This window comes from Musca vetustissima, unplaced genomic scaffold, assembly GCF_032173495.1.
Source record: "Musca vetustissima isolate MV318-11 ecotype Yass unplaced genomic scaffold, APGP_CSIRO_Mvet_v1 utg2483, whole genome shotgun sequence".
In the NCBI taxonomy this organism is placed as follows: Eukaryota; Metazoa; Arthropoda; class Insecta; order Diptera; family Muscidae; genus Musca; species Musca vetustissima.
In genome coordinates this window covers 616,129-635,325 of record NW_026886224.1, presented here as the reverse complement: position 1 = coordinate 635,325, position 19,197 = coordinate 616,129, and the positions used below count along the sequence as shown (strand labels likewise).

The following is a 19,197-nucleotide window of genomic DNA, read 5'->3' as shown; positions in this document are numbered from 1 at the left end:
ACCTCCGCAAACGTATAAAGGACCACGATCTGCGAATATGCACTTGGAATGTGCGCACATTGTACAGAACAGACACAGTTCTCGCTTTAGCGGATGTACTCATAAAGTACAAAACCGATATAATTTCATTACAGGAAATGCGATGGAAAGGGACAGGCGTAAGTAAATCAGACGATTACGCACTGTATTATAGCTGCCATGAATTTGGCTGCGGATTTATGGTTAACAGGAGAATAAAAGACCTCGTTTCCAGATTCACTACATTAGATGAGCGCATTGCTATAATCCGCATAAAAGCGAAGTTCTTCTACATCAGTCTTATTTGCGTCCATGCTCCGACCGAAGACAAAGATGAGCAGACCAAAGACATATTTTATGAGCGCCTAGAAACAGCATATGATCGCTGCCCTGGCCATGACATTAAAATTCTGCTAGGAGATTTTAATGCAAAAATCGGAAGAGAAAATATCTTTGACCCCACCGTCCGAAAATTCAGCCTTCATGAAGAAACATCCGACAACGGCATGAGGTTCGCGGCAGCAAAAAACTTGGTAGTTAGCAGCACCAGATTCAAGCATCTCGATATACACAATGCCACCTGGATCTCTCCTGATCAAGCAACGAGAAATCAAATTGATCATGTTGTGATAGACGGAAGGCATTCATCCAGTGTTTTAGACGTCCGATCGATCCGAGGAGCGAATATCGATACGGAACATTACCAAGGTACGCACCCGTCGTAATGTAGCAGCAAAGGTGCGATTTAACACAACACGGAAACTCGACGTCGAAAAGCTGCAAAAACAACAGGTAGCTGAGGCCTATTCCGCTCAACTTACCCAACGAAAGCACCCCTTGTCACAGCGTATAGGGCAACCCTGCGGACCGTAGCAACACGTAATGCGATGGTGAACTATAGGGAGAAAAGGAGAGAGGAGAAACGTATTTTCAGAAAAAAGAAGAAAGAGCAAGAAAAACGTGAACGTGAGCAAATTGAGATGTATAGAAGTCTGAATGAAATCCGAAAATTCTACCAACGGGTAAAACACCAAACCGAAGGCTTTGGTGCAGGAACATCCACCTGGAGAGATAAAGAAGGAAACAGCAGACAGCATGCTGATGATCTGGAAGGAGCATTTTGAAAAACTTCTGGTATCAAATAGTAGCAGTGAAGTGGATACCCCAGAACCAATAATAGATGACGGTATATAGTGTACACCATCTAGCCAAGATGAAGTCAGAATAGCAATCAATCGGCTGAAGAATAATAAAGCAGCAGGTTCCGATGGGTTACAAGCCGAACTATTCAAGACTGGTGGTCAGATGCTGGTAAGGAGCATGCATCAGCTGATTAGTGCAATTTGGCTAGAAGAATGCATGTCCAATGATTGGAACCTCAGCATCCTGTGGGAGACGATATGTGCCGACTATAGAGAATAAGTCTTCTCCCCATCGCATATAAATCCACCATTGACCTTAAATCGGACGAAAAAATATATGGGAGTTTTATCTAAATCTGAACCGAATTTCTTTAATTTCAATAGGGTTCGTCCTTGGGCCAAATAAGTGAGCTGTGCAAAATTTCATCCAAATTGGATAATAACTGCGACCGGTACTTTGTTTACAATTTAACATTAACAGACGGACGGACATGTATAAATCGACTTAAAAAGTGATTCTATGCATATTCTCAAAAGGAACCATGTGTCTATCTCGTTTCCTTTTGCCGGTTACAAACATATGCACAAAGACATAATACCCTGTACCACAATGTGGTGAAGGGTATAAAAAAATCATTAAGGAGAGGATTTAATAAAATATTTCATCATGCACCATCAAGGCGTTGATTTTTTTAAAAAAATATTTTTTCAAGTGTTATATTAGAATACAAAGAGTGTTGTTATGGAACATTTGAAGCAATTCTAAAGCATGGCATGATTTTTTTTTAATAAAAAATATTAAATAAGATATTTTTTAAAATCAAAAATTATCAAAATTAATTTTTTTAGAAGACTAAAATTTCGTATATACTTTGAGAAGATTCCAAATGTTTCCAAATGGGGGCATTTGAAAGTCACCCAGCCTAGTATTCATTCTGCAGGGCATAAAAATGTACGTAAATAAATCTCAGTGTTCCCATAAAGATTATATTGCTCTCCTTATCACAAGTTATATGATAATTTTAATTCAATCGAAACGTCAATTATGGAACTAATTCTTAAAATACCTCCAACTGTGCGATTACTGATAACAAGTAACCTATCCCACCTCAAAGTGCCTGCCCATCCTAATGTTGTTTTTTTTTCTGTGTGTTCTCTTTGGCAGAACAATGTCAGGGAAGAAGATAAGTGTCAGTTGTAGTGTATTGTCTGTCATTAGCCAATTGATGATAACAAGTTTCGCTAAAAAGTTGTTAATAAAAAAATAAACAATTTATTATATGTTTGTTTTTGTTGTTATTGCATATCAAGTGATTACAAATAATTAAATTGTTAAATAGATTAGTTAGTTTTATTTACAGTTCGGGTTTGGAATAGTAGAAATGCTTTATGTACATAAATCTTTAATTTGAATATTTCTATTTCTTATTATTAGTATCCTTGGGCTGAACGTGGATCATAACCTTGATGGCTCCGCCCAAACCTTTGCGTGCAGTTTCAAAAGCCTTATCCGTTTCGGTTATATCAAAGTGATGAGTTACCAAACGTTTGACATTGACACGACCGGATGCGACGAGGGCCAACGCGGCAGCGTAACTGAAAAAAGAAAAGAACATGGAATAATTAAGAAGGACACATGAAGGTTAGGGATAATATAAAAACGTCTATAATCTGATCTGAGATGACCAATAAGCCAACCAAAATAATGGCTTCCAAATCATTAAAAAAAAAAACGATGCCGTTGAAGTCATTCAAATTGATTACTTATAGATCACCCAAACAACTGATAAAATGTTCATACTGGTAGATGATTTTTAGAAATTATTGGATAGATTACTTACTCATTACAGTATCTGAATACCCCACGAATATCAACTTCACGAGCTAAGGCATTAATCAAAGGCACTTTCACTTCTGGGGCACCCATGCCCACAATGACACAACAGCCACCGGAACGGGTTGCCTAAAAAACAAAACAAATATTTTGAAAATCCTATCTTCCAAGTGTCTCCTTATCATTTCCTCTCCAAAAAAACTTACAAAAATACCCAAACGTGTTGTCGACTCTGCACCACAACATTCAATTGTTTTGTCCGGTTGCACACCCATCAACTTCTCCACCTGCTTAGCCACATCTTCGGCAACATCGTCGCGTTTCATTAGCAAAGTGTGTGTTGCACCCAATTCTTTGGCCACATCTAAACGTTGTTGTACCAAATCGGTAATCATAATTTTCGATGCGCCCATTGATTGTGCCACCAGCAAGGTTACTAAACCAATTGGTCCAGCACCCAAAATCAAAACATTCGATCCTAGACCCACACCAGCACGACGACAGGCATGAACACCCACCGACAAGGGTTCGAGTAGGGCACCCTCTTCCATTGTTACATGATCGGGCAGTTTGAAACAAAAATCGGCGGCATGTTTATAGTACCGGGTCAAATTGCCATCGTAGGGTGGGGTGGCACAGAATTTCATATCGGGACACAGATTGTATTGGCCACCTTTACAAAAATTACAAATGTAGCAGGGTACACCGGGTTCGATGGCACAACGATCACCCACTTTGAGATGTTTGACCTTGGATCCCACTTTGGCCACAACGCCAGCGGCTTCATGGCCAATAATCATTGGTTTGGTGAGTATAAAATCACCAATGCGTCCATTGGCCAGGTAATGCACATCAGAACCGCAAATACCGACACAATCCATGGCCAAGAGAACCTCTGCGTGCGGAGGAAAATACAATTTAGATTAGTTAAAATTGTATTACTTAAAAATATGATGCCTAACTCACCATTGTCAGAGATTTCCGGAATTGGACGTTGTTCCTGTTTAAAAAAAAAAATAAAAATTATTATTAAAACAGTTGATCTAAAAGATCTAAAAGATTTTTTAAAAAATATTCAAGGCGTAGATTAAAAAAAAAAATATTTTTTCAAGGCGTAGATTTAAAAAAAAAATAATTTTTTCAAGGCGTAGATTTTTTATAAAAATATTTTTTCAAGGCGTCAATTTTAAAAAATATTTTTTTCAAGGCGTCGATTTAAAAAAATATTTTTTTCAAGGCGTCGATTTTAAAAAATATTTTTTCAAGGCGTCGATTTTAAAAAATATTTTTTTCAAGGCGTCGATTTTAAAAAATATTTTTTCAAGGCGTAGATTTAAAAAAAAAATATTTTTTCAAGGCGTAGATTTTTAAAAAAAAAGATTTTTTAAAAAATATCCAAGGCTTAGATTTTTTAAAAAAATATTTTTTCAAGGCGTAGATTATTAAAAAAAATTTCAAGACGTCGATTTTAAAAAATATTTTTTCAAGGCGTCGATATTAAAAAATATTTTTTCAATGGGTAGATTTAAAAAAAAAATATTTTTTTCAAGGCGACGATTTTAAAAAATATTTTTTCAATTCGTCGATTTTAAAAGATATTTCTTCAAGGCGAAGATTTAAAAAAAATATTTTTTCAAGGCGTCGATTTAATATTTTTTCAAGGCGTCGACATTAAAAAATATATTTTTAAGGCGTAGATTTAAAAAAAAAATATTTTTTCAAGGCCCAGATTTTTAAAAAAAAATATTTTTCAAGGCGTTGACCTTTAAAAAATATTTTTTCAAGGCGTAGACTTTTAAAAAATATTTTTTCAAAGCGTAGACCTTTAAAAAATATTTTTTTAAGGCGTAGACATTTAAAAAATATTTTTAAGTCGTAGATTTAAAAAAAAAAATACTTTTTTAAGGCGTAGATTTAAAAAAAATATTTTTTTCAAGGCGTAGATTTAAAAAAAATATTTTTTCAAGGCGTAGACCTTTAAAAAATATATTTTTAAGGCGTAGACCTTTAAAAATATTTTTTCAAGTCGTAGATTTTTAAAAAAAATATTTTTTCAAGGGGTAGATTTTTAAAAAATATTTTTTAAGGCGTAGATCTTTAAAAATATTTTTTTGAAGTCGTAGATTTTTAATCCAAAAAATATTTTTTATTAAAATCCTTATTAAACCAAAATCATCAAATCTAATCTCTTTCTCTCTCGCCCTTCTTCGACTTTTAATCCTCTCAGCCAATTTAATGCAGTGCAGCGGTGCGTATGAAGCATGTCAACACTTATACGCCATTCAGAACCATTTCAACTTTAACAATTTCCCTTTCTATAATGAAATTGAAATTTTAAAATATCCGAATTTGTTCTTCATGGGGTTAAGGTATTAATTGTTGTGCCAAAAATTTTGTTTACAGATTTTTTTTCGCAAATTTATTTCTCAACGCTAAGATGACACACCTTCAAGTGAAAGCACGTGAAATTCGCTTGCCAATGTAATTATTTTTAATTAGATATAGTACGCGAAGCCGGTCAGTCGGACGTAATTGTTGTTAGAAAATCGAAAGAAAAATAAACAAGATATATTTTGCCAAGCCCCTTTACAGAAATTCTATTAATGTGTCCCGCTCATGAGAATATTCACTTCCAAGAAATTCAAATGGTTCAATGGGGGACCAATATATATCTATAAAGTCCTTCGTCCGACCAGGAGACAAAATATCATTTTTAATAGTATCGATTTATAGCATTCAGAGTATGTGATCGATCTTCTTTGGTCAGTTTTCCACACTGATACATACAAAAATTCCCATTATTGTGATAGATGTTGTTACGTCGGAAATTTGAGATTTTTTCGATATGGTTAGTTCATTTTAGAAGGTAGGGGAAGTTTATATGTCAGAAAGTGTGCACTTTTGTAGGGGAAAAATCGCTGTAGTCAGGGTAATTGTGCCAACTACAGTACAAATTTTAGAACAATCCGAGATCAGACCTTAGAGTAGTCTTAAGTCTCTTCAATAAAAAAACGTTTTGGTCACCTAAGGACTGAGTCCATTACCGTCTAAGCGACAGATTCTTATACGAATTTACAGCGATGTTTTCGACGATCGGACATTTTTACTTTCTTCTAATATCCCCATCCCGGCTATGCGACAGAATATCCATTAAAATATAATAAAAGACTTCGTGGGCGGTTGGTCCTCAGCTGCGAAATTATGATGAACTTATGAAAATATCTGGTCACTAGTGACCAAATGTTCAATCTCAAACGAGCTATTAATACGCCTAAAATCCCGGTGAAGCACTCAGACCGGCAACCTATTAAATATGGAATATTTTCTCCACTTTTTTATTTTATTTATAAAAATAACAGCATTCATTTTGTCAAATCAATTTCATTTTTATTGCGTCGCTTAAATTTAGACGCACTTTTTTTAATTTCGCCCACCGGTGTCAGCCAAGTGTTTTCAAAAACAAATTCACTTTCTCTCTATCTCTTTTTTATACACTCTTCCTTTGATGACACCATACTCACCAAACGCATATCTTCAATTCCATATAGAACAGCTGTTAAATTATCCTTTGCCATTTTTTTGGTTGGTGTTCCTTTCTTAATAAAAAAACTATAAAATTTTGGAAACTACTTAAGCGCACCGAACCGAACCGTATTCGACGTCTGTTAAAAAACAACTGAATTAATATTTGGAATTGTTTCGCTTTCTAGTAGTTGGTTCTTTAGGCTTTTGTTTTGATTTGTTATATTTTTTGTTTGTTTTGCTTTTTTCCCATTATGCAATTTTCGCAACAATAAATATGAATATTCTTGTGAGAGAACATTTGGGGATGCCGTTAATACGACAAGTGGACTAAGTGGAATGTTTAAAAATAAATATTATGTGAATATTATTCGTTGAGGTTACTTTATGGCAAATAGGTCCAAACCTATTCAATAATGTACACATACATTTGGTTTGACATTAATGGGACCTTGAAAATTTACTTTGAGATCTAGCCTATAAAGGCGGGGAAATTTCAAGAGATTTGAAAATATTTGGATTAGGATTTCTCGAAACCCTTGCATTCTAGGGATATGATGTCTTTGGCAATTTTATTGATATAAACGTGAGCCATTTGTTAACCCTGAAGGGGTTTCAGAATATTCTACAAAAATGTTTGCCGTAAAGTTTTACTATAAGTCTCATCTGGCAACTTAAGCAATGCTGCAGACAGCAGGTGTTTCCTTCTAAGCATGGCGGGGAGTTCCTCGTTGTACTCCAGGAATTGGTCCACTATCCTATTCTCCACAAGTTGGCTCCTTTCCAGGAAGTTGAGCGCATTCCTCATCATGCAGACATCGATCGGGTATAAATCGATGGCATTGTAGACGTTCTGATTTGGCGGGCGGGTCTGTTGTTGTCGTAGCAACTATCTACATGTTTCTTGTATTATTTTGTTTCCAGGTTCAGGAAGGTTGCAATCTGTAACGGCTGCGTCCAAAGAGATTCCGGAGACAGATGAGTGGGTTTAGCAGTGCAGTTAAAGAGATGCAGCGTATCGTGAGGTCCAAATCCATATTCAGGGCATGTGTTTGGTACCGCGCTGTCAATTCGGGCTCAATACGAATTGTGGCGGTTGCACCATCCTGATCTTAGTTGGGCTAAAACCACTCTCGTTTGTCTAGGCAGCTGTCGCTCTTCTGCTGCTATAGGTGGTGGGTGGACTCCAAGTACTGCATTCACACGGTATTGGTCCATTGCCTGGGTCACTGTTTCCGTGTGAATGCTGGTAATTCCACTCGATAAGCCTCACGATCTAGGGGTTCTCTTTTATACCGTTGGACCTCTCTCTCTAGATCATGTAGGTGTCTCCTTACGTGCCTGAGTGGATCCTTGTGGTACCCCTGCCTTGGCTGGACGTTGTTCAGACAGCTTGTCCTCGTCTCGTACTCGAAAGACTTGATGATTAAAGAAACTTGCCTCCATACGGCAAGTTTGTAGATCGAAGCTCAATATTCTCCATGTAGCATTTAAAGCGGTCCTTCTCGTGCTTGATAATAAGTTGCTTTATTATCACGCTAAGGTTCCTGATGTTCGCTTTGAGAATGGGATGACGATCAGGATCTGCAGTTCTCTTCAGAGTGTCCCGGAGATTTTCCGCTCAGCGATGAATCTTAGAACTCATTGCCTTGCCATGCACTCCTTTTTATTAACTGAAGTAGGATGTAGATAATTCTATACAGTATAATAAGAGACTTCACTTTTCGTGCATAGTGTCAAGGAATAAAATATTCTACATCAACAAATTATTTGCAAAACACATGCTTCCGTTTCGGATTATTTAAAAAGTGACTTAATCACCGTGGCAACGGAGTGAGAACATATGGAATTGTTAGGTGAGAAGTATACCCTGTAGGAAAAATTTAGAAATAAATAAAATTCAGTAGTGTTGGCGGTTTATTTGGGATACCACTTGTATTTTGTTTTTTCAAAAATATGGTTTTTCCCGTATAGCAAGAATCTACTAGTTTTTACTATTTTTTCGATATCATAAAGGAAAAAAGTGTTATCGTAGTAAAAAATAGTCGATTCTTTCAGTACGGGAACCAATAGTCAGGCTGAATCCCACCTTGTTGTTTAAAAAAAAAAACAATTATTTATTAGTGGGGAATGTATGGCATTGTTTGCCGAGTGGTAGGCAGGGAAGAGGGGTAGGCAGAAAGTTCCCTTAGTTTTTTTGTTGGGATATTCTCTTGTAACAAAGCGAAATACTTAGCTGACCAATGAAATAAACTGCATGAGAATTTCGCTGGTGTCTCATCACTTCGAGGTTAAAAAGGCATTTACAAAAAAAAAAAAAAGTAAATAAATAAAATTATTTTTTTAACACAAATAATCGACTTCGTAATAATTGTGAATTAATTCAAATGTTTTCTTTGCAATACAGAAATCATCATTGAGTTTTGTATAAAAATATAAATGCTCTCCTGAGAAAATAAATTCGACTTGTTTAAGGGTTCCACACAATATCTGGCTGAATTAATGTTTTTCCAATAGGGTATTTTTACAATACATTCTCTGAGAATATATTTCCAAAAGTAAGATATTAGGATGGTTCGAGACAAAATGTATTTTGTTTTGGAGACTTAAGCAGTGTACACACTATCATTTTTGACTGTCAACTTTTTTATCGATTACTGACTGTCCAACAACCATAAATATTTTGGTGGTTGCCTGATGAATGACAAACATGTGAGGCCACACTATCAAACAAGCAAAATTTGGGCAAGAGTGTCATTCAAAAATGCTAGTGTGTACACCGCATTAGAAATAATCGTTGAGAATTCAATAAAGTATCTCATATAAATAGGCCCTTGAAAACTTACGCAGAAGCCCCAGGCTGATTGTTATTGAAATGTCCAAAACAAGAAACTGATTGTGAAGAAGTCTTTCTTTTTAAAATTTTGACAACCAACGGCGTAGATTCGATGGTGAATGTCGTTTTCATTAAAATTATGAAGGTTGCCAGGATGTAAGACGATAAAGCCCCCGACAAGGAGACTCACATTGTTTATGGGGTGTAAAAAGGAACTAGTCGAGTCGTGGCGAATGGGTAGTAATAATTTTTGAACTGTCTTTATAGATTTGTGGATCAAACTAAGCACCCTTATAAATATTATTATCTTCAAAGGAGATATTAGCCCCAAATAATGTTCACCATTTCTCTTATTCACAAATGTGAAATTGTAATATCAGCAATTGTTGTTTCTTATATTTATTTCTTTTTTGTCTTCCGTATCACTCTGCCATAAAAAAGTGGGCTTGTTTGAGCAATAAACAATAAACTTAGTTTTAGTTTATTAGAACAGTATTTGGCATTATAAATATAGATTGTGGACATATGTACATACGTATGTGTATGTATGGGTATTAGAAAAAAAAAAATAAACAAAAACAATAATTTCCAATGTTAAGAAGGTTATTTTAGCAAAAAACAAACTAGGAAGATGTAGATGATAACCGGCTGGTTATCTATCATCTCAGCATGGTGTTGAGTGATTGGGTGTTAAAGCAGTTTTGTAGGCTTTCATGACATTCATTTGTCATACAGTTGAGAGGGAAATAATGGCGGGGAAATAGAATGACAAGAAAGGAACTTCTTGTCATTCTTTCTTCACATAATTTTCGGTGGGAATTAAGGGTGAGTACACACGATTAGTTTGGACTGACAGCTTTTTTATTGTCAATTATTAATGGATTTTGTAATTTTTCTTATTATTTATTAATAATCAGGTCGTGTCAGAAGCAATCATTGTCGGCAATTTTTTGTTGAAAATCCCCCATACTATCTATTTTTTTTTACGTTTTCATACGATTAAGTCAATCTTAAAAGCATTTTGACAGCTCGGGTGAAATCATCTGGCCTTATCGGACGACTTTATTATCATAACCTTTCCATTCCTGTCGGTAATGTTTCATATTGTTAATCTATCTTTTAATGAATCATGATTCAAAAACAAGGTGATGTATCAAAACAAAAACATATGTTATTTATTCGGCCATCTGTCAAATTTTATCTAGTAATATGTCTCATGATTGGCAACATTGCACGTCGAATTCAAGTAGAAATTACGCACCTTTGACAGTTAATCGAGACATCAGCTGCTATAAATGGACTATCTATTTATTGAGCAATGACTTTGACAGTTAATCGGATAGTCAGCTGTACCATGGTAGAAACTATGCACCAGTATCAACTTTTTCTTAAGTTTGCTGTCAAAATTCATTATTGTGAATTGACTTCCATTATAAAAACGTAAACAAAATCCAAATACTTGACATAAGACTTGAGAAAAAAACAGCTGACAGCTGATCTTGCAATGCACTTTGACAGTTAATCGGATAGTCAGCTGCGCTAAATGAAGTATTTCTTAATTGTACCGTGGAATGAATCATGATGCAATAATAAGGTGATTGTATCATAACAAAAACCGTTGTTTTTGTCACGACAATCTGTAAAATTTTTACTTATAATATTTCACTTCGAATTCATGTAGAAATTACGCACGTTGACAGTTAATCGAGACATCAGCTGAGCTAAATGGACTACCTGTTTATTGTGCCATATAATGAATGAAGAAACTGTCATTATCAGCTGTTCATGACTTTTAAAATGGAGATGTCAAATTAACGGAACATCATTAATTTCCATTTAGTTTTTAATAAACAAATTAAACAACATTTATTTTAGATTAAAAAAGTTTTTATTTTTTATTCATTTATTTGGCTTGATTTGATAAGTTCTTGTTATTTTGACATTATTGTGTATTATTTTTATTCGTCCAAGTTAATGTCAATTAAATGCTTAAGATACTATTTTTTATATATATACTTTATTGTGTTTAAACAAATTTATTAAATGCCGTTTTTTAATAAATGCTTATTTTTGGTTTCGTAATTAATTTTTTTGTAATTTAAACTTTATTACAAAAAACAATACTTAAATGCATAACTGGAACGTAATTTTGTATCATTGGTCATAGGAATATATGTTTTCTTTTGTTTTTTCTTTTGTAATGTACTCGTAAGTGTTTGTTTTTAGTCGTTTTTTTAGAAACAATTTATTATTATTGTGATTTGAGTATAATTGTATTATATTTATTGAGATCATTGGTTGTTATAGAATTTTTAGAGAGAGATTTTGTGTATAAAACTATTTTTTGGGTTATAGACTTTTTAAATAAATATTTTTTTAATAGTTACAATTTGAAATCGATATCGATATATAGTCATTATATGGAAACAAAATCATGTCGAACTAAAATAGAGATTCTCATCAAATCAATTTTAATATTTAATGTGAAAAAAAATTATATATATATATATATGTATATATATATATGTTTATTCCTTTTTTTGATAAAAATAATATTCGATTACATTTCAACTTAGCAGATAAATTATTGAAAATATGTACAATATTGTGCAAATTTTTAAAAAATATTTATGAATTCAGCTGTATTCAATGAATTTTGCAATATGGTGGAGAACTCAGCAAAAAATTGCTACCTAAATGTTAACATGTGAAAAATATTCATTACATTTTGAACGGTTCAATGTTGCGTATAATATACGGCAATAGTTATACGCTCCATTGGACCAAAAAATTTACATAGACGTCATAGCTAAGTTTTGAAGAAATTCACGCTGATTGAAATTCAATATGATTTAATAAAACTTGCAATAGTTTCATACTATATGATCGTCGAGCACATATTTTCAAACTGGTATCAATTCTCAAATATGTTTTCGGCGAACAAGTATATAATATTTCAAGGAGTCAAAGCAAATCGAATAACTTTAGTTTTATTAAATCCAGGCTTCGGTTGGTAATTCAAAAAATATTAGTTGGACCTTCAAAAAATATTTTTTATAAAAAATGGGTTTCTGGATTTTTCAAAAAAAAAAAAAAATAAAATAAAATAAATAAATAAAAAATAAAAAATAACCAACACTTTTATCAATTTTTCCAAAACGTGAGCTTGTGAAAGTATTAACCATTAAGGAAAGTAGTAAAGTCGAACTGGGCCGACTACATGACACCCTTCACCACTTTGGGTATATTCTACATATGTATCTTAACAGACTTCGCTTTTCGAAGAAACATTGACATGGAATTGAAAGAATTGAAATATGATATATTTTTCTATAATTAAACCTATTCAAAATTTTGTAAATAAATCTATTTACAAACTTTACTCACGCAGTTTGGTATGCTTCGCAGTTTAAAATGTAATATCACTCAGGCGCCCATTAATTATTTGGTGTACAATCAGCATGAAATTATATATGGAAGCTATGCTATATTGAAATCTGAACCGATTTCAAGGAAACTTGTCAGAGATTAATTTATACTAATTTTAGTACGTTGTGTCAATCGGCCTAGCTATGGGTCTTTAGTGCACCATTTACTTAAAATCGGACGAAAGTATATATAGGAGCTATATGGAAATCTGAAACGATTTCTAGAAAATTTGACACTCGAAAGGTTATAGTAACTTCAGTACATCGTACAAAATTGTATGCCGATCGGACAAACTTTGGGTCTTTAGTGCACAATTTACATAAAATCGGACAAAACTATATATGGAAGCTATATCTAAATCTGAACCGATTGTCACGAAACTTAGCACACATCATTCTGGACCTAATTTAGTACCCTATGCCTAATTTCGTGCAAATCGAAATATATTTAGGGACTTTGGAGCCTCATTTACCTTAAATCGGACGAAAATATATATGGAAGATATATCTAAATCTGAACTGATTTTCTCGAAACTTGACACACGTCATTCAAGACTCAATGCAGTACACTATGCAGAATTTCGTGCAAATCGAAAGATATATATGGGGACGTTGGTGCGCCATTTACATAAAATCGGACAAAACTATATATGTGAGCTATATCTAAATCTGAACCGATTTTCACGAAACTTAGAACACATCATTGTGGACCTAATTCAGTACTCTATGCCAATTTTCGTGCAAATCGAAAGATATATAGTGAATTTGGTGCCCCATTTACCTTAAATCGGACGAAACTATATACGGGAGCTATATCTAAATCTGAACCGATTTTCTTCAATATCATTTGGTTTCGTCCTTGGAACGAATATGTGACTTGTGCCAATTTTTATCCAAATCGGATCATAAATGCGACCTGCACTTTGTTTACAATTTAACATCTACAGACGGACATGCTCGACTCAGAAAGAGGTTCTTTGTCTATCTCGTTTCCTTTTGCAAAGATATGCACAATGATTTTTTATAGGATTTTTTATATCCGGGAATAGATTTATTAACAAAATTTCAAGTTTCTGTTGGCACTGCAAAACTTAAAATATATGGATATATATTTTTGTTAATAAATCTTGGTTATTCTTGAAATAAAATTTTTTAAATAAATATACTCATGGATTCTTCAAAATTGTTATGTAGTACATCTATTTTTTTAAAAAATATTTTTTTAAACCACACTTTGGTATTTTTTTCAAAAGTATTTTTTTTATAAATCTACGCTATGTTGAGTCTTCAGAAAATATTTTTTAAACAACTTTTTTTTTATTTTTTATTAATCCACGGTTCTTAAAAAAAAATATTTTTTATTCTTTTAAAAATAAATTTGAATACACCCACATTTATGTTGGTTCATAAAAAAAATATTTTGAATAAATGTACAATTGTGCTACGACAAATTGTTTTATTTAAAAAAAAGCTACTCTCTTTCTTAAAAAAATCTTATAATTCAAAATTGAATTAAATATGAAACAAATTTATAGTTGTATATTGGAAATGTTATATCAAATTTAAATACTGGAATATTATAAAATTTTCTTTTTATAACTATTTTTATTATTATTAGGTTAGCTAAGCTTGCATTTTTATTTATTAATAAATTTAAATACATTTTTGTTTGTGTGTGTTTATGTTTTTGTAAATTTATGCGTTTTCTTATTCTAATTATCTTTGGAATTTTTATTATTGGCTTTTTTCTTATTTTTTTACTTAAAATATACTGCAATTTAAATATGTATGTCTTTTTTTAAAATTATAGTAAATAGTTTCTTTGCCTTAAAGGAATTCGAACATTTTTGGTTTTGGAAAATTATTTTTTTTTGGTATTATTTTCGGTTGTATGTTGAGTACTGGAATTTTGTAACGTTTTTTTTTTATTTTAATTTTCACATATAAATATGTCATTATTTTATTTTTTTATATATCACACTTCTTGGATCATAAAATGGAAAAAAGGGAAACCACAATGGGTTGCTCTTAATATGTTTTCAGTTTGTAATATTGTTTCTTATTTAAGTTTTTTTGTTTTTGTGTTCCTTGACATTAAAAATACATTTTGAATATCACTTGTTTTTTTTTTAATTACTATGACGGTTATGTCTGCAGCAGTTTTTAGTTATTGAATTATTTTTCACTGTGTAGCTAATCTGCATGATTACTCTCTTCTTCTCTCTTTTATTAGGCTCTCTTACATTTGTTTACATCAGCTTGAAGTTTTTCCTTCACTTCTCTTAAGACTAGGGTTACCATCAGTTTTTCTTTCAATTTTACCTTACAGAGTTAATTCTTCATTGGATGTTTGTATTTCCAAGCGTGGTGCATGCAACCCACCCGTTACCGGTTCTTCTCGTATATCGGTGAGAATGACCACTTCATAGGGACTACAATCGGATAAGTTGAGCAATGAACAAAGCCATCCATAGAAGCCCTTTTCAATATCGGCCACTTCATTAAACCAACTCGAGAATTGAAAACTTAATTGTACAAATCCGGCATACACGGCCAAACCGATACTACATCCCAGTATATAAATAGGATATGCCGCAACCAAAATCGGCGACATTAGCAGCCGAACAATTATCGATTTTTCTTCATGCAAATAATTGAAGACATTGTACCAGGTTATTGTTCCAATATAGAAACTATAGATTGCTGTGATCATCGATACAAACGGCAAACAAATCAGAGAGAGTAGAAAAATATGCAACCCAGTATTGAGGGAACATCGACAGCAGAGATTTTCCTTTTTCTTTTGCACTGTACTTATGGCCACTGCATTGATTTTTTCCAATTCATCACGACTGATATTCAACTGTAAATCAAAACTTTGACCTTTCTTGCGTCCCCGTTTTATGGTTCCGGTCATTGTTAAATAATTTGTGCTATCCATAGATTTCCTGGCCGTTTGATATCTCTCCAATGAATGATCGTAGGTGTTCAAAACACTTGTCTCGCCGGATTCTAAATCTTCGTAGTTCGCAGCCTGATCGGGTGAATTACGTTCACTTCGCAGCTGTGGTAAATCGGTGCGAATATTAACCCGTTTCTTGGACGATGAACGATTACTCAAGCAGTCATGAGATTTGCTGAGTTTTACATCGAGACTACTCTCCGAATAGCTGCTGGGTGTAACCGTTGAGGATTCATGACGATTTGTGGACTTCGTCCCCTGTGAAACACTTTCGAAATTATTCAGCTCATTATCATCGACATAGATATTGTCGACGGACTGTGCAGCGGATTTGACTTCTGGATCGCCATTCTTTACCGGTATTTGGGGTAGTGGCTGTTTATTTTTAATCAGCAGCTTCGTGTTGAGCAGATCTTCTTCTAGGCCATTGTTAGAGGGAGAGAGTTTTTGACGGTTCTAGAAAAGAGAGAGCAAGAGAAAGAGGTTAGAAAGGAGGAATTAAAATCGAGCCTCAAAAAATATTTAAAAAATTCAAGTTTGGAAAAAATATTTAAAACTAGTCGAGATATGACGATCGGTATACTTAATGGGTCTAGGACCAATATTTCGCGGCGTTACAAACTCTTGGGGTTGCACAAAGCTATAATACCATGTAGGGTATAAAAAGTCAAGCTTGGAAAAAATATTTAAAAAAAATCAAGCTTGGAAAAAATATTTAAAAAAGTCATGTTTGGAAAGATTTAAAAAAAGTTGAAGTTTGGAAAAAATATTTAAAAAGGTCATGTTTGGAAAGATTTAAAAAAAATTCAAGCTTGGAAAGAATATTTGAAAAAAAATCAAGCTTGGAAAGAATATTTAAAAAAAATCAAGCTTGGAAAAAAATATTTTTAATTAATCCACGCCTTAATAATTCTTAAAAAAATATTTTTTAATAAATCCACGCCTTAATAATTCTTAAAAAAAATATTTTTAATTAATCCACGCCTTAATAATTCTTAAAAAAAATATTTTTTAATAAATCCACGCCTTAATAATTCTTAAAAAAATATTTTTTAATAAATCCACGCCTATATAATTCTTAAAAAAATATTTTTTAATAAATCCACGCCTATATAATTCTTAAAAAAATATTTTTTAATAAATCCACGCCTATATAATTCTTAAAAAAATATTTTTTAATAAATCCAAGCCTATATAATTCTTAAAAAAATATTTTTTAATAAATCCACGCCTATATAATTCTTAAAAAAATATTTTTTAATAAATCCACGCCTTAATAATTCTTAAAAAAATATTTTTTTATAAATCCACGCCTTAATAATTTTTTAATAAATCCACGCCTTAAAAAAATTTTTTTAATAAATCCACGCCTTGGATGTCCTTGAAACATATTTTTTTAATAAATCTATGCCTTGGATATCGTTGAAACAAATTTTTTAATAAATCTATGCCTTGGATATCGTTGAAACAAATTTTTTAATAAATCCACGCCTTAATAATTCTTAAAAAAATAATTTTTAATAAATTCAAACCTTAATAATTCTTAAAAAAATAATTTTTAATAAATTCAAACCTTAATAATTCTTAAAAAAATATTTTTTAATAAATCCACGCCTTAATAATTCTTAAAAAAATAATTTTTAATAAATTCAAACCTTAATAATTCTTAAAAAAATAATTTTTAATAAATTCAAAAAAATAATTTTTAATAAATCCAGGCCTATATAATTCTTAAAAAAATATTTTTTAATAAATCCAGGCCTATATAATTCTTAAAAAAATATTTTTTAATAAATCCAGGCCTTAATAATTCTTAAAAAAATATTTTTTAATAAATCCACGCCTTAATAATTCTTAAAAAAATATTTTTAATAAATCCACGCCTTAATAATTCTTAAAAAAATATTTTTAATAAATCCACGCCTTAATAATTCTTAAAAAAAATATTTTTAATAAATCCACGCCTTAATAATTCTTAAAAAAATATTTTTTAATAAATCCAGGCGTTGGTGAATCTTGAAAAAACATTTTTTAATAAATACACGCCTTGAAAAAATATTTTTTAATATTGTTTTTAATTTTTATAAAAATAAATACACATTTTTAGTTTTTTTGTTTATAAATCCACGCTTTGGTGATTCTTGAAAAATTAATTTTTTATAAATTTATATGAATATTAAAATATTTTAAATTTAATTTATTTTCATAATTATCTACATGTTTTATTACATTCACCCACATCACTTTTCATTTCAAACAACGAAACAAAAAAAAAAAAAATCTACATATATTTGCAAAAATTGACCACTCACCTGTACATTGGCTATGTGGTCCACATAATTTTGTGTGCCATTCGATTTTTTGTTAGTTTGACGTTTACGTGGCGGTATAAAAACTGGGCGTTCCTTAACTGCATTGCTGGCATCGCCAGACGATGTTTCATCGGCCACCATGTTGACTCTTTTTTCCTTTGGAGGTTTTTTTTAAATCAAATAAATCTATTCAAATTGCTCTTTACATAATGAATTAATAACGATTATTAGAAACTTTAATTTTTATGTCGCGCAGCAAAATGTTTTTGAACTTAAACTAGGACGTTTTCTTTTGTTGTAAATATGTATGTTATATGGACAAAAGTGAATTGATTTCCTTTCGTTTTTATTTTGCTTTTGTTTGTTGGTTTATGTTAGCATCGGATGGATATACACAAATTAACGAAGTGGTAATTTCATTGCAATTGCTGTTTCTCTATTTCACTTCACTTTAATAATATTTACTTAATATTTTATTTGAATTTAATATATTTTATTATTTTCCATTCATTTTTTTAATTTCACTTTGCGAAAACGCCTTTTCATTCCATGAAAAAATATTCCCAACTAATTTACATTGAAATGTCAAATGCCTGTCTGGCTGCTGCTATCATTCGCAACACTCACTCTCTGGCACTCCACTAAACTCAATTACACATATTTCCTCTATGCCACGGTTGCTTTTATGTTTCTGTTGTTTTTCTTCGTCTGTTATTGATTATTTCATTTTATCAAAACATGAGCAAACTGCATGACATGTCCTTGTAACGTTTTGTTGTTGTTTACATAATGCCGCCTTTTATGTTGTTCAACCACACTAAATCACGCTCGCTCGCGCTCTCTCTCTCTCTCTTTCTATGTGTTATTGAAGTAACAGCAAGCTGAGAACACTTTATTTTGTTATTGTCCTGTCTCTTGTTGTCTCAGTGTTTTTATTGTATTTGAGAGATAAAAGCTCTCTTTTAATGTTTTGTTATGAAAATAACAACATAAAGGGATGAAAGGATAGTGGAGTAACGTCACAATGCATTTTACTAGCAATATTTAATTACAGAGAGTCTAAAAGAGAGGAAGAGAATGAAACAAGTTGTGGAGTACTTTAATGGGAATATAATAAAAATAACTAATAAAAACAATAAACAT

The 19,197-nt window shown here is 32.1% G+C and overlaps 2 protein-coding genes across 2 annotated transcripts; both read right to left on the bottom strand.

Annotated features, from left to right (window-relative positions):
* Positions 1 to 2,546: 2,546 nt before the first annotated feature.
* LOC133333723 (sorbitol dehydrogenase-like) lies at positions 2,547 to 6,587 on the bottom strand. Its single transcript, XM_061542013.1, has 5 exons — positions 6,516 to 6,587; positions 3,961 to 3,994; positions 3,201 to 3,889; positions 3,002 to 3,123; positions 2,547 to 2,756 (listed from the first exon to the last, which is right to left on the bottom strand). The coding sequence occupies exons 1-5, from the start codon at positions 6,567 to 6,569 to the stop codon at positions 2,579 to 2,581; spliced, it is 1,077 nt and encodes a 358-aa protein (XP_061397997.1). The 5' UTR covers positions 6,570 to 6,587; the 3' UTR covers positions 2,547 to 2,578.
* Positions 6,588 to 15,103: 8,516 nt separating this feature from the next.
* LOC133333759 (uncharacterized) lies at positions 15,104 to 18,195 on the bottom strand. Its single transcript, XM_061542051.1, has 2 exons — positions 18,055 to 18,195; positions 15,104 to 16,198 (listed from the first exon to the last, which is right to left on the bottom strand). Exons 1-2 carry the CDS (start codon positions 18,193 to 18,195, stop codon positions 15,104 to 15,106), a joined length of 1,236 nt encoding a protein of 411 aa, XP_061398035.1.
* Between the last annotated feature and the right edge of the window lie 1,002 nt (positions 18,196 to 19,197).